The sequence below is a fragment of the Dama dama genome, chromosome X (genome assembly GCF_033118175.1).
Source record: "Dama dama isolate Ldn47 chromosome X, ASM3311817v1, whole genome shotgun sequence".
Taxonomy (NCBI): Eukaryota; Metazoa; Chordata; class Mammalia; order Artiodactyla; family Cervidae; genus Dama; species Dama dama.
The window spans coordinates 86,771,389-86,799,276 of NC_083714.1; the positions used below are offsets into that span (position 1 = coordinate 86,771,389).

The 27,888-nt window shown below is 37.0% G+C and overlaps 1 protein-coding gene across 1 annotated transcript in view; it reads left to right on the forward strand.

Annotated features, from left to right (window-relative positions):
* Positions 1 to 27,888, forward strand: part of ABCB7 (ATP binding cassette subfamily B member 7) — a 135,099-nt gene that overhangs the window by 62,836 nt on the left and 44,375 nt on the right. Inside the window, exons 2-3 of the mRNA XM_061137933.1 lie at positions 15,926 to 16,003; positions 18,039 to 18,125. Coding sequence (XP_060993916.1) covers positions 15,926 to 16,003; positions 18,039 to 18,125 — 165 coding nt within the window. The remainder of the gene's footprint in view (positions 1 to 15,925; positions 16,004 to 18,038; positions 18,126 to 27,888) is intronic.

A 27,888-nucleotide genomic window follows, 5' to 3' on the forward strand; every position in this document is an offset into this window, starting at 1 on the left:
TTGTCTTCTTCTTCTGGGACTCCTATGATTCGAATGTTGGGGCGTTTCACATTGTCCCAGAGGTCCCTGAGGTTGTCCTCTTTTCTTTTGATTCTTTTTTCTTTTTTCCTCTCTGCTTCATTTATTTCCACCATCTTATCTTCTACCTCACTTATCCTATCTTCTGTGTCTGTTATTCTACTCTTGCTTCCCTCCAGAGTGTTTTTGATCTCATTCATTGCATTATTCATTTTTAATTGACTCTTTTTTATTTCTTCTAGGTCTTTATTAAACATTTCTTGCATCTTCTCAATCTTTGTCTCCAGGCTATTTATCTGTAACTCCATTTTGTTTTCAAGATTTTGGATCATTTTTATTATCATTATTCTAAATTCTTTTTCAGGTAGATTCCCTATATCCTCCTCATTTGTTTGACTTGGTGGGCATGTATCCTGTTCCTTTACCTGTTGAGTATTTCTCTGCCTTTTCATCTTGTTTAGATTGCTGTGTCTGGATTGGGCTTTCTGTGTTCTGGAGGTCTGTGGTTCCTTTTTATTGTGTAGGTTTTAACCAGTGGGTGGGGTTGGACAATTGGCTTGTCAAGGTTTCCTGGTTAGGGAAGCTTGTGTCAGTGTTCTGGTGCATGGAACTAGATTTCTTCTCTCTGGAGTGCAATGGAGTGCCCAGTAATGAGTTTTGAGATGGGTCTTTGTGTTAGGTGTGACTTTGGGCAGCTAGTATGTTGACACTCAGGGGTGTGTTCCTGCGTTTCTGGAGAATTTGCATGGTATGTCTTGCTCTGAAACTTACTGGCTCTTGGGTGATGGTTGGTTTCAGTGTAGATATGGAGGCTTTTGGACAGTCTCTTATTACTTAATGTTCCCTGTAGTCAGGAGTTTTCTGGTGTTCTCAGGTTTTGGGCTTAAGTCTCCTGCCTCTGGATTTCAGTTTTATTCTTCCAGTAGTCTCAAGACTTCTCCAACTATACAGCAGTGATAATAAAACTTCTAGGTTAATGGTGAAGAGATTCTCCCCCATGAGGGACACCCAGAGAGGGTCACAGAGTTACATGAAGAAGAGGAGAGGGAGGAGGGAGATAGAGATGAGCAGGAGGAGAAAAAGGGGGACTCAAGAGGAGAGAGACAGATCTATGCATTTGTCTGTTCCCAGAGTGTTTTCTGTAGCCCAGATACCCACAAAGATTCACAGAATTGGATTGGGAAGAGAAGAGGAAAGGAGGAAATAGAGGTGTTCTGAGGTAGAAAACGGAGAGTCAAAAGTGGGAGAGAATAATCAACACACTCCTGAATAAAAATGGGAACTGAATATTGGATTCTTAAATGTCCAAAATTTATATCACATACTGAAAAACAAAGATTGAAAATCTAGAGTAGAGGTTAGACTCTTTAACAATACAATATTAAGAACAAATACAAAAACACAAAATATTTTAGAAACATATATGAAGTTCGGTTTAAAAATAGGGCTTCTCTCTTTTTTTTTTTTTTTGCAAGGTTATAGTGAAATGAAAATGAAAATTAAGGAGTAGTAGAGGAGTAATAGAGGACTTTAAGTGGAAATAAGAGAAAAAGAAAAAGAAAAAAAATTTTCCTAATTAAAAAAATCGTAAAAATCTATGAAAATTAAAGTTAAGGAGCAATGGGGGTGTAATAGGGAGTTTTAAAAGAAAATAAAAGAGAAAAAGAAAAAAAAATTTTTTAATTAAAGAAAAAAAAAGTAAAATTATATCTAGGAATTTCTCTGGAGCTGTTGCGGTCAGTGTGGGTTCGGTTCAGTTTCAGATAGCTCCTCGTTCCAGCTTACACTTCTTGATATCTACAGGACCCTTCCGGTGTAGTCGGTGTTCTCTACAGGGATTTTAATCTGTTGCACTGGTCCCTTCTGAAGCAGTTCCCTTTGTTTATTTGACTTCTGGTTGCCGGTCTCTTCAGTGCCTAATATCTGCCCTGACACAGGCGGGCGGAGGTGGTCTCTTGTTCAGGTTCGCTAGTTCCCTCACGCTGAAGGGGGGCGCGGGGCTGTGGATGGGCGCTACTTTCCCGTCTACGCAGCTCAGGCTCCCGGCTGCTCTATATGGAGCGTGCCCTGTGCTGTGCGCGGTTCCAGCCCTCGGGTGTTCCACAAAAGCGCGTACTCGGCTGCGCCTGCGTTTTGTGCCTTCCCTGGCCCAAGCAGCTCAGGCAGCCAGGAGCTTGACGGGAGCACTCTCTCCGGGCGCGGCGCGCCTTCTCCCCTCCGTGGTCCCAGCCTCAGTTTCTGCCCGTGCCAGTCGGGTGCGTGCGCCTTCTCCCCTCTGCGTCCCTAGTCCCAGTCCTCGCCCGCGCAGGTTGGGTGCGTGTGCCGCGACCCTCCCGGCAGATGTCGACCATCTAGAATCTCAGGAAGTCTTTGGTTAGAAACTGGAGGCCTGCTTGCGGTGTGGTAGGGGATGCAGTCCTTGGGGCTGAGCCTGCCCCTTTCCCCTCCCTGCTGCCTCCTGCCTCCGGCGGGGCTGGGCCAGTCCACAGCTGGCTAGCTCCTCTGGACTTGCTTGGTCCCTTTGTTCTGCGAAGGGCTGGCAGTGTGTTCCAGCTGGTTAATTTTCTCTCTCTCTTTTGCTGTCCCACAGTTTAAGTTGGTAACTCACAAAAGCTCCCTCCGATTGCCCTCAGGGCAGTCAGGTCCAGTCCTTACCCTAAGCAATGCCGCCGGCTCCTCTCCGTTCCGCCCCCACTTGCTGGTGGCGGATGCGGGTGTCTGGGGTACTTTTCTGCTGGGAGTTGCTTTTAGGCACATAATCTGTGGGTTTTATTTATTTTTCCCTCCCAGTTAGGTTGCCCTCCAAGATTCAAAAACTTCCCCCAGACCCGCCAGTGCGAGGGTTTCCTGGTGTTTGGAAACTTCCTCTATTAAGACTCCCTTCCTGGGAGGGATCTCCATCCCTAGCTCTTTTGTCTCTCTTTTTATGTTTTATATTTTGTCCTACCTCCTTTTGAAGACAATGGGCTGCTTTTCTGGGCGCCTGATATCCTCAGCTAGCGATCATAAGTTGTTTTGTGAAGTTTGCTCTGTGTTCAATTGTTCTTTTGATGAGTTTGTAGGGGAGAAAGTGGTCTCGCCATCCTATTCCTCCGCCATCTTGGCTCCTCTCTCAATACTGTTCATTTTAATCACACTGTTTTATGAGAAATCTCTAGGACTTTTTCATATTGCATAAGTGAACCTCTTCTGTGTAGTGAGCATCAACTTTCCATTTCCCACTTCTCCCTGTCCATGGTAACCACATTACTTTCTGCTTTTGTGAATTTGACTACTTTAGATACCTCATATAAGGAGCATTATGCAGTATTAGTCATTCTGTGACTGGCTTATTTTACTTAGCATGATATCTTCCAGGTTAACTAATGTCACCACATATGACAAGATTTCTTTCCCCTTTTTTGGCCATGCTACATGGCTTCTGTGATCTTAGTACCCCAACCATGGATTGAACCCAGGCACGAGGCAGTGAAAACATGGATTCCTAATGAATGGACTGCTAGGGAATTCCCAGTTTCGTTTTTAAGAATGAAAAATATTACACTGTTTGGATATATCATATTTTCTTTTTTTTAAATTTTTTTTTTATTAGTTGGAGGCTAATTACTTCACAACATTTCAGTGGGTTTTGTCATACATTGATATGAATCAGCCATAGATTTACACGTATTCCCCATCTAGCTATCTATCTGTGAATATTTAGATAGCTTTCAGAATTTTGGTAATACTGAAAATGCTGAAGTGAATATCGGCATGCAAATATAACTTCAAGTTCCTGATTTCAATTTTTATGGATAAATACTCAGATCTGGGATTGGTGGATCATATGGTGGTTTAAAAAAAGATCTTCATGACCCAGAGAATCATGAAGGTGTGGTCACTCACACTCACCTAGAGCACATCCTAAGCAATGCTGCCTAAGTCAGGTGGGCCTTAGGAAACATCACTGCGAACAAAGCTAGTGGAGGTGATGGAATTCACCTCTACTTCAATATCCTAAAAGCTATTTCAAATCCTAAAAGATGATGCTGTGAAAGTGCTGCACTCAGTATGTCAGCAAATTTGGAAAACTCTGCAGTGGCCACAGGACTGGAAAAGGTCCGTTTTCATTCAAATCCCAAAGAAAGGTAATGCCAAAGAATGCTCAAAGTACCACACAATTGCACTCATCTCACACGCTAGTAAACTAATGCTCAAAATTCTCCAAGCCAGGCTTCAGCAATATGTGAACTGTGAACTTCAAGATGTTCAAGCTGGTTTTAGAAAAGGCAGATGAACCAGAGATCAAATTGCCAACATCCGCTGGATCATTGAAACAGCAAGAGAGTTCCAGAAAAACATCTATTTCTGCTTTATTGACTATGTGAAAGCCTTTGACTGTGTAGATCACAGTAAACTATGGAAAATTCTGAAAGAGATAGGAATACCAGACCACCTGACCTGCCTCTTGAGAAACCTGTATGCAGGTCAGGAAGCAACAGTTAGAACTGGACATGGAACAACAGACTGGTTCCAAATAGGAAAAGGAGTACGTTAAGGCTATATATTGTCACCCTGCATATTTAATTTATGTCTAGAGTACATCATGAGAAACGCTGGGCTGGATTAAGCAGAAGCTGGAATCAAGATTGCCAGGAGAAATATCAATAACCTCAGATATGCAGATGGGTACCACCCTTATGGCAGAAAGTGAAGAACTAAAGAGCCTCTTGATGAAAGTGAAAGAGGAGAGTGAAAAAGTTGGCTTAAAGCTCAACATTCAGAAAACTAAGATCATGGCCTCTGGTCCCATCATTTTATGGCAAATAGATGGGGAAACAGTGGAAACACTGGCTGACTTTATTTTTCTGGGCTCCAAAATCACTGCACATGGTGATTGCAGCCATGAAATTAAAAGACACTTGCTCCTTGGAAGGAAAGTTATGACCAACCTAGAAGAGGAATTACTTTGCCAACAAAAGTCTGTCTAGTCAAGGCTTTGGTTTTTCCAGTAGTCTTATATGGATGTGAGAGTTGGACTATAAAGAAAGCTGAGTGCCAAAGAATTGATGCTTTTGAACTGTGGTGTTGGAGAAGACTCTTGAGAGTCCCTTGGACCTCAAGGAGATCCAACCAGTCCATCCTAAAGGAGATCAGTCCTGGGTGTTCACTGCTTTGCCACTTTCCATCATTCTCAGCATTCGTCAGGCATGCAAACTATGCTGGTTCTGTCAGAGCTTCAAGTGAGGAGAGATAGAAACTAGTCTCTTGGGCAGCACTCTGAAAGTTGTATATTGAACACATGTTTCTTGCACTCCTCTCCTTCACTGTAAGAAGGGAAGCCTCAGGATGCATGCCTCTTTCCAATTACACAAAGCCATGCCAGCTTTCCCTTGTTCATATCCGCCTGCAAGCATCTAAACTGTTCTGGCCCATCAGCATTCTGAGTAAGCTGAGAGAGAATCCAATACCTTGGGCAGCACTCTATAGTTCTGAGATGTGGGTGACAGGTTGCACTCCCTCTTTTCCCCTGAAGGAGAAGTTGCAAGTCTGAGTAATCTTTCTTGGCACTGAGCTCTGCTGGGTTGGGGGAGGGGCTCCTGTAGATAAAGTGAATTTGGTCATTTTGTTTCACTGCAGCTGTTCTTGACTTTGTCCTTCTTGGGGGTTACTTCAGCTTCTTCATTGTAATATGTAATTCTCATAAAAGTGTTTTGGTCAATGTTGTTGTTCATTCACTCAGTTGTGTCTTAGTCTCTGCAATCCATGGACTGCAGGCTTCCCTGTCCTCCACTGTCTCCTAGAGGATGCTCAAACTCATGTCCATTGAGTCTATGATGCCATCCAACCATTGCATCCTCTATCGTCCCCTTCTCCTCCTGTGTTTAATCTTTCCCAGCAACAAGGTTTTTTCCCATGAGTCAGCTCTTTGCATCAGGTGGCCAAAGTATTGGAGCTTCAGCTTCAGCATCAGTCCTTCAATAAACATTCAGGGTTGATTTCCTTTAGGGTTGACTGGTTTGATCTCCTCATAGTCCAGGGGACTCTCAAGAGTCTTTTCCAGCACCACAGTTCAAAAGCATCAATTCTTTAGCAGTCAGCCTTCTACACGTGATCTTAGCCAAAAGGCCGAGAAGCAATCAGCCTTCTTTTTGGTCCAGCTTTCACATCCATACATGACCACTGGAAAAGCCATAGTTTTGACTATATGTACCTTTGTCGGCAAAGTAATGTCTGCTGTTTAATATGCTGTCTTGGTTTGTCATAGTTTTTCTTCCAAGGAACAAGCATCTTTTAATTTCATGGCTGCAGTCACCATCCACATCATATTAAATAATGTTAATATACTTTTGTGTTCCTTTATTTATCTTTCATTACTTTTTAAAAAATATAACGTTTCTACTCTTAAGAAGTCCTTATTTTCCCATGTACCTCCTGCCCCAGACTCTCTTCCTAGACTTTTATTCTTTCTCCTGCTTGCCCCATTATCTTTTGCTCCAGGCATCTGCAGCTAGTATGTGTACTTTATATACTTTACAACAAACAACATTAAACACTTCCAACCTGTAGAGAGTTCTGAAGGATGCACAACAAGGTAAGCCCCTGAGCAAGGTGTTTAGGAAGCTGCCAGACAGTTTAAAAAACACAACCACAATTCTTTGAGCAAGGAGCCTCACATTTCCATCTCTGGTAGCAGCCAGCCATAGGAGGAATGAGAGATGCCATTGATCACCATGGCTACCTCTGATCTGGGGAATGGGATATGGTAGGTGGGTATGCACAAATGTTATAATGCTCTCTGCTGAAATTTAGCAATTTCTTTCCTCATTATGCAATTCCCTGCTTGCTATACATTTTTTTTGGTTGATTCCAGAAGTTTTAGAAAAATTGTTTTTGTCAGTTTTTGATAGCTTAATCATTGTTTTAGTGGAGGTACACTTTTTTGAAGTTTCATATTCTGCCACTTTTGGTGATGTTGCCCTTTATGTTTAACACACAGTTGTGTTGTTATTTTTTACCGAAAAAAAAGCAAACAAACAATGGAACGTCTTCCTACTTAACAACAGAAAAATTAACCTAGGCATTTCAGGGTTATCAATCAGGAAGGGTAAATTCAGTTCAGTTCAGTTACTCATTCATGTCTGACTCTGTGACACCATGAACTGCAGCCCGCCAGGCTTCCCTGTCCATCACCAACTCCCAGAGCTTACTCAAACTCATGTCCAATGAGTCAGTGGTACTATCCAACCATCTCATCCTGTGTCGTCCCCTTCTCTTCCTGCCTTTGGTCTTTCCCAGCCTCAGGGTCTTTTCCAGTGAGTCAGTTTTTTTGCGTCAGGTAGCCAAAGTATTGGAGCTTCAGCTTCTGCGTCCATCCGTCCAATGAATATTCAGGACTGATTTCCTTTAGGACGGACTGGTTGAATCTCCTTGCAGTCCAAGGGACTCTCAAGAGTCTTCTCCAACACCACAGTTCAAAAGCATCAGTTCTTCAGCTCTCAGCTTTCTTTATAGTCCAACTCTCACTTCCATACATGACTACTGGAAAAACCATAGCTTTGACTAGACAGACCTTTGTCAGGAAAGTAATATGTCTGCTTTTTAATATGCTGTCTAGGTTGGTCATAACTTTTCTTCTAAGGAGTAAGTGTCTTTTAATTTCATGACTGCAATTACCATCTGCAGTGATTTTGGAGCCCAAGTAAATAAAGTCTGTCATTGTTTCCATTGTTTCCCCATCTATTTGCCATGAAGTGATGGGACTGAATGCCATGATCTTTGTTTTTTGAATGTTGGATTTTAAGCCAGCTTTTTCACACTCCTCTTTCACTTTCTTCAAGAGCCTCTTTAGTTCTTCCTCATTTTCTGCCATAAGGGTGGTGGTTATTGATATCTCTCCCGGCAGTCTTGATTCCAGCTTGTGATTCATCCAGCCTGGCATTTCACATGATGTACTCTTCATATAAGTTACATATGCAGGGTGACAATATACAGCCTTGATGTACTCCTTTCCCAATTTGAAACCATTCTGTAGTTCCATGTTCAGTTCTAACTGTTGCTTCTTGACCTGCGTACAGATTTCTCAGGATGCAGGTAAGATGGTCTGGTATGTCCATCTAAGAATTTCCCACAGTTTGTTGTGATTCACACAGACTTTGGTGTAGTCAATAAAGTAAAAGTAGTTTACAATTCTAGTTTTTCTGGAATTATCTTGCTTTTTCAATGATCTAAAGTAAACTCACTAGATCCAATGACAATGTTGATAATTGTTAGTATTGATAATGTTAGAAATGTCCATCTCCATTCCACCACTTACTAGCTGTATGAATTTGAGCATGGTAGTCTTTCAGAGCCTCAGTGTCTAGTTTGTATAATGGGAATAGTAATAATAGTAGATACCCTGTAGGATTATAGTGAAAATTAAATGAGATAATGTAGTATTAGACAAAAGGCCAGCCAAATAATGATTGTTTAGTGAATGGTAGCTGCTGTGGTTCTTATTAAAAATTATTATAGTAAAGCTGCTTCTCCCATCCAAGTACTATCCAGGCAGACCCTGCTTAGCTTCCAATATCAGACAAGATCAGGTGCTGTCAGAGTGGTATGTCTGTAGATAGTATAGCTGCTTCTAATCCATGTTGCTTCATAATGAAAAAGTATCTCAGCAAACAAATCCAAATTAAAATACAAAAATAGGATAAAATGCTAACTACTCTGGCCTTCAGCTAATCTGTTGTTCTCTTCTGGCTAAGGATCTCAAGGAATGAACTAAAATTTAAGGGTATTTTTGGGTGGATGATGGTGTAAGGGTGATCAAGATATATTCTACCTTTGCATTGGTCTTTCTGTGATATTTTTGCCCATATCTGTTAGCTTTAGCTTATAAACTTTGAAAACGTAATGAACACTTATTTAAATTTGTTGTGTACAGTATGTAAGATAAAAACCTTTTTGTATTGCAACTGTGTATCCAATTTAAAAACGTTAATATGGCAATTTGCAGCAAGGTTTGTTTACTCTTGAAACAGTTTTAGAATGATTTTAAGGCTCTAGGTTGCTTCTCTTGAAGACATTTGGAAAAATATGCAGCTCATAAAATACTTGTAAGAGAGCTGTTAGTTTTCTTCCTGACATTGTATGAAAACAAGTGTTTTAGCCGTTGTATGAATTATGGTCACCTTATGAATTTTCAAAGTGCAATTGAGAAGAAGAATGGATAGTTTTAGAAAAAAAACTCTTAACGGTTTTCAGGGCTCAGAGAAATGAAAGACAGAAAAATTAAGAAATTTTTGTGTATATATTTCAAAGGGGTGCAGTATCTTTTGAAAAGGTTCCTTTTTTTTTTCTTTTGTGAAAGTAAGTCAGTTGTTTTGGACAATAATTGTGTTATGAGAAATATTACAGTTGTGTTCTCCATCTTGTCTGTGTTAAATAAGACCATGAGGAGATAACGGAGTAGAGGCTAGCAACCTTCTCAGGTTTGAGTGCGACGAGAAGAACTAAACTAACAGTTAAAAAAATAAGCAGATAAAAAAAATAGGCAGATAGAAGAGAAAGAAAAATCTACTAGCACATTATTAGAGAGAAAAAGGAGGTAGCAAAACGATAAAGAGGAGACACCCATGTTGAAGGGAATAGCAGATTGCTATCAGCTCTAACTCTGCGTGTTTACCAACCTCTATAGGGATTTAAAATTCACAAAACCAAATACCTTCCTTAAAATGCCTTTTTCATCTAGTGTTCATCTGAAGCCTTTTAGGTATCATTTATAAGTCCTGGAGTTGGTTTTATGTTTATATCAATATTTTAAATCTTTACCTATGTTATAAGCGAAGATTGTCTTTTCTACCAAAGGACTGCCTGTTATTAGATTTTGTTGGAATGCATATAATCTTTATATTTTGGATACGACCTGCATAAGTGAGCCTTGCAGAATGACGCAAGTAAATGAAAACCCTATCCTGTATGAGTTTAGGGTAATTATCCCAGGTAATTTGCTCACCAGTGGCAATCTGATATATCAGTAAAAAGCAGCAAACATAATGAGAGCATTTATAGAAAAATATTACTAAACAAAAGTGTCAGATTTGCTACTGATTCAGATTGTCCGCAATGAAACTTAGAGTTAAGAAATGTACTTCAGAATTTTCTCCAAAGTCCATATTAATAAATATACAAAATGGAAGTTGAAACTGTAAAGTAGCAAAAAATAGGTCCAATTATACTTTCTCAACTTCTTTCATATTATCTCAGCATTCCAGCTGCACTCTGTATAGTAATGTCTCCATTCTGTGCACAAACACAATAGGGCTAGGAATCTTAGAAGCACAGAGATTTATACCAGTTTCCTAAAGTTCTTGGAAGACAGCCCAGAGAAATAATCCACTAATTAAATGTCTCTAAAATATGCCCTTGGTGAATTACTTTTAATATGATGAGGTTCTCTTCATGTATTTTCTCCCTAATTTCATAATTTAAAATGAACTGGTTCTGAAGTTTTGTGTGTTTTTTTTTTGTTTGTTTTTTTACCTTTTAACATTGAGTCATTAGTTTTTATTGCCCTGAATTTGGCAAATACCTTGTAATTCTTTATTACTTTATTAGCAAACAGCATGGAATTTCCCAACACTTAGATGAAATATATGAAACAGTTAACAGGTTTCATGATGACAAAAATGTGATGACAAAGAGTTTCTTATATGAATGGGAATGAAGTCTAAACTTTCTTCACAGAAGTTGCCTAAACAAACATATGAAGAGTTTTTGTGCAAACTACTAAATAGGCCTGCTGCTGATGTTATGCCCTCAGAGATGTAAAAATTGATAGATAAAAAGGAAAATTGGTTGAGGAAAAGGGGAATTCTGTGGATAATTTTTGTTCATGAGTTTATTTTTTGTGATAGTGATTTTTTTTTGTGGAAGTGTTTTGTTTTGCTGTGTCATTATGAGAAACCTTAGAAGCTGCAGGGATTTTAGAAATCATCCAGAGCAGGAGGCAGCTGAAGGGAATTTTAGAAATCATCAAGAGCAGGTTACCAGCAGTTACTGGCCATTGGGCCAACTCCAGTATGCCATCTATGTTTGCAGGGCCTCTGTGCTAAGAATTTTTTTTAACATTTGTTAGTGGTTGGGAAAACAATTTGGATGCATGAGACAAGTGCTCGGGGCTTGTGCACTGAGATGACCCAGAGGGATGGGATGGGGAGGGAGGTGGGGGGGGGGGTTCAGGATGGGGAACCCATGTAAATCCATGGCTGATTCATGTCAATGTATGGCAAAAACCACTACAATATTGTAAAGTAATTAGCCTCCAACTAATAAAAATAAATGAAATAAAGAATTTTTTGACAGATGACAATGATTTGAAATTCACATTTCAGTGTTCATAAGTAAAGTTTTATTTGAACATAGCCACACGTTTATTTGTGTATTATCTGTGGCTGTCTTTATGCTACAGTGACAGAGTTGAGTAGTTGTGACACAGGTGGTATGCCTGCAAACCCCAAAATATTTGCTCTCTGACCCTTTAGAGAGAAAAAAATATTTGATAACCCCTATTCTAGAGTCATCAAATTTTATGGTGATGTAGTTCGATGATTTTGTGGTTTAATGAATGAATACTTAGGTGATGTGAGCTGCCCATGATCCTTGAGCTATGTTGCCATTTATTCATTCATTTAACACACGTTTATTGAATATCTAACATAATGAAGGAAATTCTTTATCCTTCAACTTACAATTGAGAAATACAATTACAAAATCTAAAAAGTCACATTTTCTTTCCTCTTCTTCTTCCATTCTTACCCCTCAAATCCTCCACCCACCTCTCTACTTCCTTCTCTCCTTTTCTTCATCCACCCCTGCCCCCTGCCACTCCCAGCTAGTTTTGAAGAAATTGGGAAGAAAATCAAGTTCAAATAGCATTTATCTCAGACTTTTAAACTTTTAAAGTGAGATAAATGTAATTTTAAATATGATAGTTTCTCCTTAAAATATATTGAGAGCTTAATTTTAAATGTTTGATGTTTTTTAATGATCAAATGATAACAGTATTCATGCATGACTATTTGATATTGTTAAGCAGTACATGCATCATGGATGGATAGTTGTAAACTTAGTTTTGTTTGCAATTGACAATTTATATATTGCTCTCTAACCTATTATTAGGTATTTCTTCAGGTGTCATAAACACTGAACATAACTTGTATTATGAAAAATAACTATTCTAAAAAGGATACATTTGGGCTTCCCTGGGGACTCATTGGTAAAGAATCCGCCTGTCAATGCAGGAGACATAGGTATGATCCCTGATTGGGATAGATATCGCCTGCTGTGGAGCAACTTAGCCTGTGCACCACAACTATTGAACCTGTGCTCTAGAACTCATGAGCCACAACTGCTGAGCCCATATTCTGCAGCTACTGAAGCCTGAGCACTCTAGAGCCCATGCTCTGCAACAAAAAAAGCCACTGCAACTAAAGACTGTGCAGCAAATAAATAAAAAGGATACAGTCATATTTAATAATCACTAAAGCATTATATAATAGGATTATTTTTAAGTTGAGTTAATTTATTTTTTCACTGTGGTGGGTCTCCATTGCTGCATTGGCTTTTCTCTAGCTGCAGTGAGCAGGGGATACTCTCTAGTTGTGGTGCGCAAGCTTCTCATTGAAGTGGCTTTTCTCGTGCAGAGCTTGGCTTGGTCTCTAGGGCGAGTGGGTTTCAGTAGTTGTGGCACGGTGACCTCTAGAGCAGGGGCTCAGTAGTTGTGGCTCCCAGGCTCTAGAGCACAGGCTCAGTAGTTGTGGAGCATGGGCTTAGATGCTCCACGGCTGTGGTATCTTTCCAGATCAGGGATTGAACCTGCGTCTCCTGCATCGGCAGGGGAATTCTTTACCACTGAGCCACCAGGGAAGCCCAATAGGATTATTTTTTAGTAAAATGTAGTTTTTACCTTAAAGGAAAAATGTAATTGGGATAGGTTTGCTTGCTTGAGTCTTAGTCTCATTACGTGCAGTAGTTCTGTCTGCTAGATTGATGGTTTTAGTGTTGATAATATTTTTGTAAGTAATAATTGAATGTCTACACATAGTAAAATATTGTGCCTATGCAACTGTCTATCAAAGATTAATATTTATATTAATTAGTGGACAAGTGTTGCTGATCAGAATGAGAGCATACATTATTATGCTTGGATGCCACATAATCTTTGACTTTTAGGCTCTGCTAGAATTTCTTCTTTTTAGGTAAAATAAACATGACTCTCCAGTGTTTTAATCTGTCTCCCTCTTCAAACAGACTGGCAGATTGTTACTTCCAGTATATTCCATTTGTATAGTATCTGTGTACATTGGTTGTGCCTATTATTTTCAATAATATACGGTTTATTTCTGTGTGTGTCTTTTGAGGGGTGGGGTTATTAATAAAATCAGATGCTAGATTTGTTGAAGAAAGAAGTATAATCCCAGTTAAGAGTTTTAAAATCCAGTTAATAACTGCAGCATTATTTTATTCCATAAAAATCACAGAATTTTAGAGTTAAAAGGGACCTTAGAGCATCTAGTTCAACCCTCTAATTTTCTAATCAAATTTTAAAGAATTAATCATCTTGTTTTCTCTTGTTGCCCTCCTTCATTTTTTGACTTTTTAAAAAATTTATTTATTTTTTAATTGAAGGATAATTGCTTTACAGAATTGTGTTGGTTTCTGCCAAACATCAACCTGAATCAGACATAGGTATACATATATCCCCTCTCTCGCCTTCTCCATTTTTAAGTAATTTTTTTTTTTTTTGCTATAAACTCCTTCCTCCAGCATTTTAATAGTAGAGGTAATCCCTAACTTACAAATACATTGTGTTTCAGAAGTGTTTGTAAGTCTGTTGTTTAGAAATCAGAGCATTTTTTTTGTAGAAATTACATTTTAAGTAGTGATGGGACTAGCCCTCAAAAGGAGTTAACACATTATGTGACCGTCGTTTTTGCTTTTGCAATGAAAGATGTTTTAAATGATTTTCTCTGGGGATCAGGAAAGAGATGACATTGTAGAGGAGCATGTCAAGGTCTTTCTTTTTATGCGTTATTTCTTAGGTGGGGTAGTGAATACATATTGTATTCATTATTTTCCGACCTTTTTATATGCCTGAAACAGCTCATAATTTTACAATGCTATCTTAGTATGAAGTTCTTTGTGAATATGAATATTTTAAAATTATTTACATTGAATCCTGATGCATAAGGGAAATATGGTTTGATTAGAGAAGGATAAAGAGATAGCTAGAAAATTTGAAGGGATTTTATGGGTACTTTCAGGGGCTTACTTAGATTTTATGGTAAATTTTCTTTATTTTGACTAATGTCACTTTAGAAAGTATGTTTTTGTTGTTAATTTGAGTGTATCACCAACATTTATCTTTTACCTATTGGCAGTACAGAGGCAGTGTTTTGAGAGAGAATAAAGAAGATGGATAGTCATCATGAGATAACGGGGCAAATTTTGAAAGGCAAAGAAGATTAAATTGTATATGCATGTGTAAACATGTGCTTACTTGATTTATAGTTACTTGAACTAGGGGGTTATGAAAAATAGGAAAATGAGGGAGTAAAGTTTGTTCGAGGTCTTAGCATGGTGAAAAGCTGTAAGGAGAACAATTGACATAAGCACCAGAAAGGCATCATTGACAATAGAAGTCTTGTAGAGATTTGAGGGTACATCACATGTTGTAGGAGCTTGGGCTTGGCAAGACAGTGCAAATAGCTATTAGTATTTTTGAATTTTTTGTAATTTAGGGAATGCCTATATATTGAGAAGTATGTGCTCAGTTGTGCCCGGCTCTTTTCGACCCCCTGGACTGTAGCCTGCCAGGCTGCTCTGTCTGTGGAGTTTTCCAGGCAAGAATACTGGAGTGGGTAGCCATGCCCTCCTCCAGGGGATCTTCCTGACCCAGGGGTTGAACCTTTTCTCTTGCATCTCCTGCATTGGCAGGCAGATTCTTTACCACTGCACCACCTGGGAAGCCCCTGTTTACAAGTATACATAAGCAGAAACTGCTCCCACTGGTTACATTCTAGAAAGCAACTGAGTTAATTTTCTCAATAATTTGGTTAGCTTTTTTGTATGTATATGGAGATTGTTTTCTTGGTTGGTTTAATGTTTGTTCTTTTGCAGTGTACAGCATTGACTTTTATATGAAAACATTAATCATTTCTACAACTCATTTGTGGCTTAGGGAAAGCCCACGTATTACCTGCTTTTTGGGAGACTCTTAACCTAATATGCAAATTTTTTTTCACTAATATGATGGTGCATTTTAGAAGGATGTATGCCCATTTTAGAGATGTCTATTTTTTTCTGCTTTCTTTCAACTCCATTTTTGGAATATTATCAACACAATAGATTAGCCCAAGAGTCCATCACCTGGTTATAAACCTTGACAAAACTGATCTTATGACCATTATCTAAATTTAGCATTCAGAATTAAGACTAAAGAAGGAGCGCATAATAAAGTGCAGTAAAGGGAGGAGTGTTTGAAAAGAGCAGAGAAACCATTTAAGAAAGAAATGGATTTGAAGACTTCAGAGGCTTTCAGAAACAAAGAGAATCCTAGGGAGAAAGAGGGTAAATGGAAAGTACAATTTGATACTTCTAATGGGCAATATAATTTATTTTATATCTGGACCACGTATTTTTTGCTGTTTTAGATATGTGTTAGAAGCATCTTTCTCATATTGACTATGGTTTTAGCTTATGCATGTTCATGAACAATAATTCCTCATGGAGCCTGGTAGGCTACAGTCCTTGGAGTCATAAAGAGTTGGACATGACTGAGCGACTAAGCACAGCACAGCACCTGGACTATAAAAGAAATATTTGAATATTAACTGTCCACTCTGAAATTTCTGACCTCTTTTTTTATTCTCTTCTGCAGATCTCAGAGTTATTAAGACATACTACATGGCAGAGACTAGGAAAAGGCAATTCAAGAGAGTTATTAGATGCTACAAGGGTAAGATGAAGCATACATTTCTTCTGCATATAGCTAGGAAAAATGTGTTAGCCCTTTGAGCATTTTCTAATTTACATTACATATTTTCCAAATAGTTTTAATTTTTATTTTTTTTCTAAATACTGGCAAGATGAATAACAAGATATATTTCTGCTACTGGAAATGGAGAAAGAAATCTTGATGTTTTTCTACACCTGGAGAGATATATTTGAATCTTTTGAGATCAATGCCAACAAGAGTAATGCTTTTAGAAAACTTTTATAAGTGTAATGGCAGCTTGTTGATGCTTAAATTTATCCTGTAATTTGTATGTGATGTATGGAATACTGTACATTTTTTAAGTGAGTAAAGTTTCTTTTTACCTTAGAAGATGTTCACATAGCAGAATATCAAGGGACTCTAAGCTTATTAGAGTCCATGGAGTAGGTAATGCTGAGTTTACCTATTAATGAGGGTTGATTTTCATTGCTAATGTAAGTGAAAGATACCTTTAAAAATTCTCAGTGCTTTAAAAGAAACAAATAAATCTCTTAAGATAGAAAGACAAGAAAATTAGAAGACAGTCTAGCTCCTGAGTAGTAAGTACTTCCTTTATTTTTTCTTTCTGTTTAACAGTTGTTTCCCATTAAGGTACAAGGCACTGTTCTAATTTATGCAGAAGCTGTAGAAACGAATTAGGTTTGCCATTATTAAAGTTTTAAGGGAGAATGTGCTCCATCTTCTCATTATTTATGACACCACTGTTTATGTATATTTAATAAATATATAAAATATTTTGCTTTGTTGATGACCTCATTATCTTGTGAGTTATTTACCAGACCCTTTGATATAACTTATCAGTCTTTTAAAGGGAAAAAAATGTCACAAAATGACATTGTCACAGTAAATATTACTTTTTGATGTTTTTCCTTTAAAAATGCTTTACCATTGTTGATCCAAAAATCAATGACCCATTTATGGCAATTACTTTTTGGGTCTCAACTGATGAGAACAAGAAGGTACTTTTGATTTCTGTAATTCCACTTTCATAGCTTGACCATGAGCTGATACTCTTAGGATTCAGTATTGATACACAGTTGTGATTGTAAAGAACTATGCCCTTGTTCACTAATTATTATTATGGCTACTGGAGAAGCATTATTATATCCATGTACTTTATTAAGTATTTTTTTGAGGAAACACTTTCAAATTAGCAAGACTAAAATTTTAAAAAGCTTAATCTTTACTATCTTTTCAACTATTATATATTTTCCAAAAGATTTAATTTTTGTTTTTTTAAACTGATCAGTAATATAGGGCCTTTAAAAAAATTATAAAAGGCAAGATGTTTGGATATTTTCAAGACTAGTTGAGAAATTTGTAGATAGCTTTGTTTTATAAACTAATTCAACAAGCCCATCTGGAAGACACGGTGGTATGGGCCATAGGAGATACAAGGATTTGAGAGACTGTCCCTAATCTTAAGAAATTTACCATGTAGGAGTAAAAACAAAAGATTTATACAAATTACTGTAACATAAGATAGACTGTGACATAGTTAAAGATACTTTGTTTCTATATATATATATGCAAGTCAGAATAATAAGAATGAGTTATATAAAATCAACTATATTGAATTATAAAACAAGAATGTTATACACATGGAAAGCAAGTGGGATACAGTTAATTAACTGTATTATATATTTGCCAGTAATAAGAGTTAAGGATTACACAGTACTTAGTAGCAAATGACAATAAGAAAGCTGGTATAAATCAAATAGAAGTACATTACAAGTTAAATCTTTTAAATACTAATTTTGAAAACTATTTAGAGAAAGTAACTTATGTATGAGTAATTTGTTATATCTCAATATTCTTTGTATAAGTGTATCTGTAAGCTTATTATGAAGGTATTTTACTTAGCTACACTAGGCTCAAAGCTATGCCTCTGAATTTGTTGGGGCGACATTCATCAGATTAGACTGCCTAAGTCAAATTTTTAAAGATCTGAGATTCTTTAATAGCTAATGGATGGCTTGGTATTATCTTCAACTAGGCTCTCCAGGCATGGCCACTGATAGAAAAGAGGACATGTTGGCATGGTCATGCAGGAGGAGGACTCCACACAGACCCGAAAGAAGGGGTAAGAGACAATAACAAGTACCTGAAAATTCTTATAGCTGATTGGAAGATAGCTATAATTATATATATGTATATATATATATAGTTATTATATTCCAGAATATTTTGATTGACTCATGTAACTGCAGATTTTCTAATACAAAGCCATATGGTTATGTAGATGAGTTTTTCTCAGGCTTAAGACAAAAAATGTCATGATTGACTAAAAAATAAAAAAGTTAGTTACCGACCTAAACATTATTTTAAGTAGTATTTGTTGAGGTTATGTGTTATTATCATCTATCCTTATGAGATAAATTACATATTACATTTAGCTCTTACAAGTAGTGTGTGTGTGTGTGTGTATGTTAATGATAACATTTTCCCTTCTATATTCTTGGTTTAGAAAGATTCTAGAATGTGCCCTAGCTTCATTGTAAATACTCCATTTACCAGATCCATTTATTTAATTATCCATATTCTTTATCATTATCATTATACAGACAAGATTAAACATTATATAGACAATATTAAACATTATACAGACAAGATTAAACAGTAGGGTCACTGAAATCAAAAGATTGAAATTGCACTACACTTTTTTCTAAGTGAGTGGAACTGTCATTGGAATACTGTTATACAATTCTCCATCTGGCCCTCTTTCTCTAAGTTTGCCTTTATTTTCTTCCTCTAACTTCACCCAACCAGTATATACATGGTATCTCTAAGTAGAAATGATATTTTCAGGGTTAGTGGCAAGTGAACAAATTTTATGTAAAAGCGCTCTCTAAATTTCAGAGAGGTAAATAAATTTACTATTTTATTGGTGGGAGGTGATTGATAAGAAAACCTTTCCAGTGCTTTTCTCCCTGTTTCTTTAATCCCCCATGTAACTTCTCTCACAGAATTTAAAACACATCACATTCATGTTTCTGTCCCATTTTTGCATATTAACATTTGTCCTGGTTGTCTTTAGAAACAGTGCATTATAAAATAGAATTTTAAACAATAATATAAATACTGACATTTATCGTATATTATTGATATATGGATATGGCATGACACCATGTTGTTTGCATCAGTCTGTCAGCTTTCAGGATTGTCAGCAAGGCCTCTTAAGGATAGTTTATAAGTAATGCTCTAAACATACCAAAAATATGTTGAATAATGCAGGAAAAGCAGTCATGTCTCTTAGACTCAAGCAATGTAGACTTTAAGATAGATTCTTTGTTCTCCAATAAAATAAAAGCAAAGCAAAACTCATTGTAAATCTTTATATTTGGTCTCTTTTTCCTTTGTTCCCTGCCATCTTTGTGTTACTTTAGCCTCATTAGCTAAAAGTAATCATAGAACAATAAAGCATGAAGGCACACCAGAAAAGAGGCAGTGTTATTGTTGTTGATCAGTCACTAGGTTGTGTCTGATTCTTTGCAACCCCATAGACTGCAGCTTGCCAGGCTCCCCTGTCCTTCACTATCTCCCAGAGCTTGTTCAGACTCATTTCGGAAGAGGTGGTATGGAGTTTTACTTAAGAGCTTGAGCTGTGGAGACTGTCTGCCTAGATTTGAATCTTGGCTCCATCACTTGCTACTGGAAAGACTTTGAGCAAGTTACTTAATCTCTGTATGTATCAGTTTCTTCATCTTTAAAATGGGGATGATAAACACAGCAAAGGGAATTTGAATGATTCACCCCATTCAAAGCTTGAATAGTGCCTGTCACAGGAAATGTTCAGTAAATATTATCTGCTGTTACTACTATGTGAGATTATTATAAGTCCTATACTCTACTATTATCCATTCATTTTAGATGTATGTATTATTGAATACCTGCCTTGTACAAAACTATGTTAAGTAACTGGAGATACAATAATGAACAAGACATAGTCCCTGCTATTGAGAAACTTAACAGTTTATTTTTTAATTTATTATTTATTTATTTTTGGCTGTGCTGGGTCTTCATTGTGGTGCATGGGCTCTTCGTTGCTGCTTGCTGGCTTTCTCTGGTTCCAGTGAGCGGTGGCTACTTTCTAGTTGTGGTGCATAGGCTTCTCATTGCAATGGCTTCTCTTGTTGTGGAGCATGGGCTGTAGGGTGTGTGGGCTTCAGTAGTTGCTGCACACGGGCTCAGTTACGCCATAGCATGTGGAGCCAGGGATTGAACCTGTATCTCCTGCATTGGCAGATGGATTCTTAACCACTGGACCACCAGGGAAGTCCCCAGAAACTTAACAGTTTAGATGGCAGAATATCTACAGTACCATATAGAAATTTTATCACTCTACAAACTATAGATTTTAACTTATAACCAACTGAAATTCTTATCGCTTTACTTTCTGTGCATTTGTACTTGTATGTTCCAAACTTTTAATAAACATTAATAATTCTGCTCAGAAGGCATTTAAATCATTCCTTTACCCATTGTGGCTATAGTAAAGGGGTTGTGAAAAAAAGAGTGGCAGTTTCACTATTTGCAAGTTCCTCTTTTTAAAATAGATGAATTAAAGAATTGCTTGTTTTATAATAGAATCTTCAAATTTTTGAAGGATTTTATGACTTTATCTCTGCATTTAAACTTTTTTATGTCCCACTTTTAACAAAGCATCTTTTAGTATATTTAGATAAACTTAGTATATTTAGATAATTAGTATATTTAGATAGTATTTAGATAATATTAGTATATTTAGATAATCCTATACTGATGTAGGGGCTTCCCTCATAGCTCAGTCGGTAAAGAATCTGCCTGCAATGCAGGAGACCTGGGTTCAGTTGCTGGGTCGGGAAGATTCCCTGGAGAGGGAAATGGCAGTCCACTCTAGTATTCTTGCCTGGAAAATCCCATGGACAGAGGATCCTGGTGAGCTACAGTCCATGGGGTCTCAAGAATTGGACACGACTTAGCAACTAAACCACCATACTAATTTAGATACCTAAATTAGTATATTTTGATAGATACTAGATATTAGTATATTTAGATAAAGAAGCATCTATTAGTATATTTATTTTTATAATCTTGTACATGCATGCTCAGTCATGTACTACTCTTTGTGACCCTGTGGACCATAATCTGCCAGGCTTCTCTGTCCATGGGATTCTCCAGGCAAGAATACTGGAATGGGTTGCCATTTCCTATGCCAGGAAGATAATGCTGTATTAATAAATACATCCCCAAGAAAAAGAAATGCAAAAAAGGAAAATGACTGTCTGAGGAGGCCTTACAAAGCTGTGAAAAGAAGAGAAGCAAAAAGCAAAGGAAAGATATACCCATCTGAATGCAGAGTTCCAAAGAATAGCAAGGAGAGATAAGAAAGCCTTCCTCAGTGATCAGTGCAAAGAAATGGAGGAAAACAATAGAATGGGAAAGACTAGAAGTCTCTTCAAGAAAACTAGAGATACCAAGGGAACATTTCATGCAAAGATGGGCTCAATAAAGGACAGAAATGGTATGGACCTAACAAAAGCAGAAGGTATTAAGAAGAGGTGGCAAGAATACACAGAACTGTACAAAAAAGATCTTCATGACCCAGATAATCACGATGGTGTGATCACTCACCTAGAGCCAGACAACGTGGAATGTGAAATCAAGTGGGCCTTAGGAAGCATCACTACAAACAAAGCTAGTGGAAGTGATGGAATTCCAGTTGAGCTATTTCAAATCCTAAAAGATAATGCTGCAAAAGTGCTGCACTCAGTATATCAGCAAATTTGAAAAACTCAGCAGTGGCCACAGGACTGGAAAACGTCAGTTTTCATTCCAATCCCAAAGAAAGGCAATGCCAAAGTATGCTCAAACTACCACACAGTTGCACTCATCTCACATGCTAGTAAAGTAATGCTCAAAATTCTCCAAGCCAGGCTTCAGCAATATGTGAACTGTGAACTTGCAGATGTTCAAGCTGTATTTAGAAAAGGCAGAGGAACCAGTGATCAAATTGCCAACATCTGCTGGATCATCGAAAAAGCAAGAGAGTTCCAGAAAAACATCTATTTCTGCTTTATTGACTTATGCCAAAGCCTTTGACTGTGTAGATCACAATAAACTATGGAAAATTCTGAAAGAGATGGGATTACCATACCACCTGACCTGCCTTTTAAGAAACCTGTATGCCAGTCAGGAACGAACAGTTAGAACTAGACGTGGAACAACAGACTGGTTCCAAATAGGTAAAGGAGTACATCAAGGCTGTACATTGTCACCCTGCTTATTTAACTTACATGCAGAGTACATCATGAGAAAGTGTGGGCTGGATGAAGCACAAGCTGGAATCAAGATTGCCAGGAGAAATATCAATAATCTCAGATATGCAGATGACACCACCCTTATGGCAGAAAGTGAAGAAGAACTAAAGAGCTTCTTGATGAAAGTAAAAGAGGAGAGTGAAAAAGTTGGCTTAAAACTCAACATTCAGAAAATTAAGATCATGGCATTCTGCCACTTCATGGCAAATAGATGGGGAAACAGTGGAAACACTGGCTGACTTTCTTTTTTGGGGCTCCAAAGTCACTGCAGGTGGTGATTGCAGCCATGAAATTAAAAGACACTTACTCCTTGCAAGGAAAGTTATGACCAACCTAGATTGCATTTTAAAAAGCAGAGAGATTACTTTGCCAACAAAGGTCATCTATTCAAGGCTATGGTTTTTCCAGTGGTCATGTATTGATGTGACAGTTGGGCTATAAAAAAAGCTGAGCGTCAAAGAATTGATGCTTTTGAGCTGTGGTGTTGGAGAAGACTCTTTAGAGTTCCTTGGACTGCAAGGAGATCCAACCAGTTCATCCTAAAGGAGATCAGTTCTGGGTGTTCATTGGAAGGACTGATGTTGAGGCTGAAACTCCAATACTTTGGCCACCTAATGCGAAGAGCTGACTCATTTGAAAAGACCCTGATGCCGGAAAAGATTGAGGGCAGGAGGAGAAGGGGACAACAGAGGATGAGATGGTTGGATGGCATCACCAACTCAATGGACATGAGTCTGGCTGGATTCTGGGAATTGGTGATGGACAGGGAGGCCTGGCATGCTGCGGTTCATGGGGTCACAAAGGTCGGACACAACTGATCAACTAAACTGAATTGAACTGAATAAATACATGAATAATGCAGAACTTAATATAAGGACTACTTCCCAGATTTTCCTTGACATTTTATCCCCAATAATGTGGGAAAAGTCTTCCAGTTACTTTGTAAATTTTTCCATTAGATATCTACTCAGCTTTTTCTTATCTTTTGACCTAGCTTTTTATCAAGCTACTGTTATCCCTAACAGTGAAAGCATTAGCTCATTTTTGAAGTGTAAAGATATCTTCATTGATTGAATGCTGTCAGAAGCTAGTAGTATTAAAAGAGAGATGAGCATTTACTAGAGCAGTCAGAGTCTTTGATATAAATATTGGTATAATCAAGTGAAGTAGCAACTTAGGATATTAAAAATTTGAAGATTGGGGAGAGAATGGAATAGTAAGCCCTCAAACTTGTTAAAATGAGTTGACACACCGACCAGTGTACAGGAATACCTGGATGACATGGAGAGGCTGTTTTGCAGCTCTGATAACATCCATCATCAAGCAGCCTTGTGATCTTTATTTGATTTCTCAAATTTACCTCCTTTTGGGATAGAGTTTTCACTTACTGGCCATTGCGAATATAATTCAACTTCATAGTTTTTTTTTTTTTTTTTAATTATAACTATTAAATTGACTTGGGTACAACTCCATCTCATAGAATAAGCCATTTTTTTCCTAGGGCCTTTTCACTGCCAGATTAAGTTCTTCATTGCAGCTTCAGACCAACAGAGCCTAGAAAACAAACCTTGAGGTATAGAGAAAGTAACAATAATTGCAAAGCTTTTCCTGACAATTAATGTATCTTTCCCCCTCTACCTGTAAATTCATTATACTTATAGCTCCAATAATGTGGGAAAAGTTTTCCACGTACTTTCTAGATTTTTCTGTTAAATATCTACTCAAGTTTCTTATCTTTTGCCTGGCTTTTATCAAGCTACTGTTATCCCTGAGATTATTAGTGGTTAAAATTATTCCTTTAATTGCAGTTAGTTATCTTTAGCTTGGATTGAAAAGACAGTTCTTTGGACAGTTTGCTTCCCCTCAAAATTGTGGGCATTTCCAAATTCTCTGCTTAATTAGTTTTTAGGGAGAAAACATTCAGCCTATGACCCACATTTATACAAAACAAGTAGCATCCAAAAATTTTTGGTATATTTTTCTTCCTTTCCATAAGTTTTACCCTAACTCGTTTCCTTCTAAACAAATTCCCTTGATTATGTAAGAACATTTCTTGCTATTGAAATTTAAGAATGTCTCTAAAACTAGAATTCACATATAAATTCATCAACTAAAGAAAAAGTGATTCTGTTGTCTTTATCAACAGATCATTTTCTCTTTTCTTACTCTTTCATTTTCCTATCAGAGACCAGATTGCTCCACTCCCTTTAAACAAATGGACTTTTGGTAGAAAAAAAAAATGCTCTTGCTTCAGTGCTGGACAGCCTTTTCTGGTGAGAAATAAGAAGTTACTGACTTGAGAAGCAAAATGTATTCAATTTATCAATATATGGTTATCTTTAATATCTGAAATTCTACCAGGTGAGCTACTCCAGGTGTGTTTTAATTTTTTTTTTTTAATTGTCCTTTTTGTGTCCTGTCTACATGGTTGTTAGCTGTAGGTATTCACTTACAAGAGCTTCCCTGATAGCCCAGTTGGTGAAGAATCCGCCTGCAATGCAGGAGACCCCGGTTCAGTTCCTGGGTCAGGAAGATCTGCTGGAGAAGGGATAGTCTACCCACTGTAGTATTCTTGGGCTTCCCTTGTGGCTCAGGTGGTAAAGAATCTTCCTGCAATGCAGGAGACCTGGGTTTGATCCCTGGGTTGGGAAGATTCCCTAGAGAAGGGAAAGGCTACCCACTCCAGTATTCTGGCCTGGAGATTTCCATGGACTGTGTAGTCCATGGGGTTGCAAAGAGTTGGACACTACTGAGCGACTTTCACACATAAACATTCACTGACAACACTTATGACTGTGAGCAACTGTATCTTTCCCTCAGGTCATCCTGTTGAATTGAGCACTGCTGCATATAAGCAGTACAATTTGTGGCTTTCTAGTTATACCCTATTGGGTCATGTGCTTCTGATGTTTCGTTCATGTTTGTTTTTGGCATACTGTGCTATGATTGCAGTTTCAGCTCCCCCTGTACAAGTAGATATTCCTTTTATTATTTTTCTTATCTGCCCAGACTCATAAAGCTTATTAAACTGTATATTAATACCAAATAAGTAAATATTTATAAATCTGTGCAAAGTTGTGATAACTTAATAAATCAAGCATTTAGGTATTCAGAATTTTCAGATATTAAAGATAACTGTATATTGATAAATTGAATACATTTAGGTATTCTTCTTGGAACTTGTCCTTATGTGTTTAAGAACAGTTAATTCATTAGTTAAATAAATATATATGGACTTTGTGTCTGTTATGAATTAAGCTTCTTTCTCTGACACCTGCTGTTTTGTTTTTGTCCAGCTTGTTTTCACTTACTTTCATCTCTTCTTTGACAGCTTTTTGATGTATCCAAACCTTTTCTTCCAAAAATGCTTTCTAGGGAAAAAGAATAGGTACAATTTTGTTACCATTCCAAGATCTTAGTGAGCCAGTTTGAATTCCTTCTTTTGTTACTCTTGTGGTTTTATTCTGAATCTAATTGTTTCTCTCTATTATGGCTAGCTAATGCCAGTATATAGTTGAGACCTTTCTAAAAACTTTTATTCCTCATACTAATATAGTAGTAGTTTTCTAGTTTAATGGGGCTTAAAATATCAGGTTTGTGTTTTGAATTGGAGGCTATCTAGCTATGGCAGGAAGGCCACATTGCATATGTTAGCAGGGTAGGAAAGCAGATTGACTGCTACTTTTACAGGCCTTTTTAATATTTCTATAGCATTCATTTTAGAGAACTTTTGTTGTCATGATACATAATTATCATGGTTATGTTTTTTAAATGACTTTTAAATTGTATTTATTGTAAAAATTATAAACAGAAAAGTTAAAGAATTTCATAAATAAACAAGGTTTAAAAAAAAACTACATTGATTACTTCAGGAATTTTGACCCTTGAGAAAGAATTTTCTTTTCTTAAGAAAATTGGAGTTTTTCCCCCATACTGTAATTACTCTTCACATGGTGTGTTTTCAGATAATTCAGTTTCTTATCATTCTTCTTGACCATTTCCTACATTTTCACCTTTCTTTAATAATTTGATCTTAAAATGGTGTATATGCTATTTGTGTTGCTCAGTCTGAAATGAAAAGATTAGTTGATGTGAAGATTATATCTGATTCAGTCTCTAAGCTGTGACTAGTCTTTTTTTAGCTTAGATAATCTTTTGTCTTTCAAGATTACCATTGGGTGTCCAGTATGAATTAACTGTGGTAATTTTGAAAGGTGGTGTATTTCAGGATCCATATTGAAGCCTTCAGTTTTATTTTACTCTTGTGCAGCAGTAATAAGTTGGTTTAAAATACTTTAAAAATATGCCTCAGCCTCTGAAATGGTTGTTTGAATTGGCCTGTCCTTAAAAAAAGACATTATTTTCCAAACTTTATAGTTGATTATCTACACTGCAACTGAAAGGCATGTACTTATAGCCTAATGGACTCATAATGCATGATTACACAACTTCAGAACCCATTTTGTTGAATGAAGTGGTGACATTTTATGCACTATTAAGCCAACTAGGATAATTTTCTTGCTCTTAGCCATAACTTCTCTGTGTCCTTATTGAAGAAAATTTTGGGTGTGTTGTAGAAGGTTTTTAACCTGAAAGAGTGTTTCTAAAGATATATGGAAACAAGGCCTTTTTTCCATTATTCCACCAAGAAAAATACGACAGATGAAACTTGTGAAATGGGAGAGTGGTTGAAATGTCCCAGTTTGTGTTATAACACATTAAATTATTTTTATTTAGTAGTAGTTCAATTTGAAACATGAATTTTGAAATTACAGCCTTATTCCATTTTTAAAAATACCCTACCAGTTATGAAAGCTCATATGTGTGATTATATATGTGTATAAAATAAAGCATTAAGAATTATACTCTCAGCATTTCCTGTCTTTGTAATACAGTTTATTTAAACCAGCTTAAAAAGGTAGTCTTGTTTTCAATAAATATGGACAGTTTTGCTTCTTTTACTATTTACTCCATAAACTGAATAAAAGAGACTAGAAAAATAGTATACTGAGCCTTGGATAAAATAACTATAATATAAAAACTGCCCTGTCTAATATGTTGTCCTGGGTTTATGTTGACAGTTTCCCCTGATTCTTTGCTGTGCAGATCTACTTGAAATTATCTAACTCTTCACTCTCAAAATGAATTACATTTTCTTCTTATTGTATGTGAACTACGGAAAATAAGAAAGCAAAAAGGAATATAAAAAATCGTCAATGATTCCATCTACTCAAGCTTCTAATGTTAACACTTTAAGGGTATTGCTTTCCAGACCCACTTGTATGCATGTGTAAAACTCATACACATATAACATTTTTTCCACTGAACATACATTTCGTACTATGTTTTTTCACTTAACATGTTTCTATTTCACTGTATATATTTCTGAATGGCTATATTTTGCTGTATGCATTCACTGTGACTTATTTACATAATTCCCCATTGTGATCATTTAGTTTAAACCCAGTTTTTTCCCTATCAAAGCAGCATGCAAATAAACATCCTTATAGCTAAATTTTCATGTCTTTGTTCAATATTCACTGACTG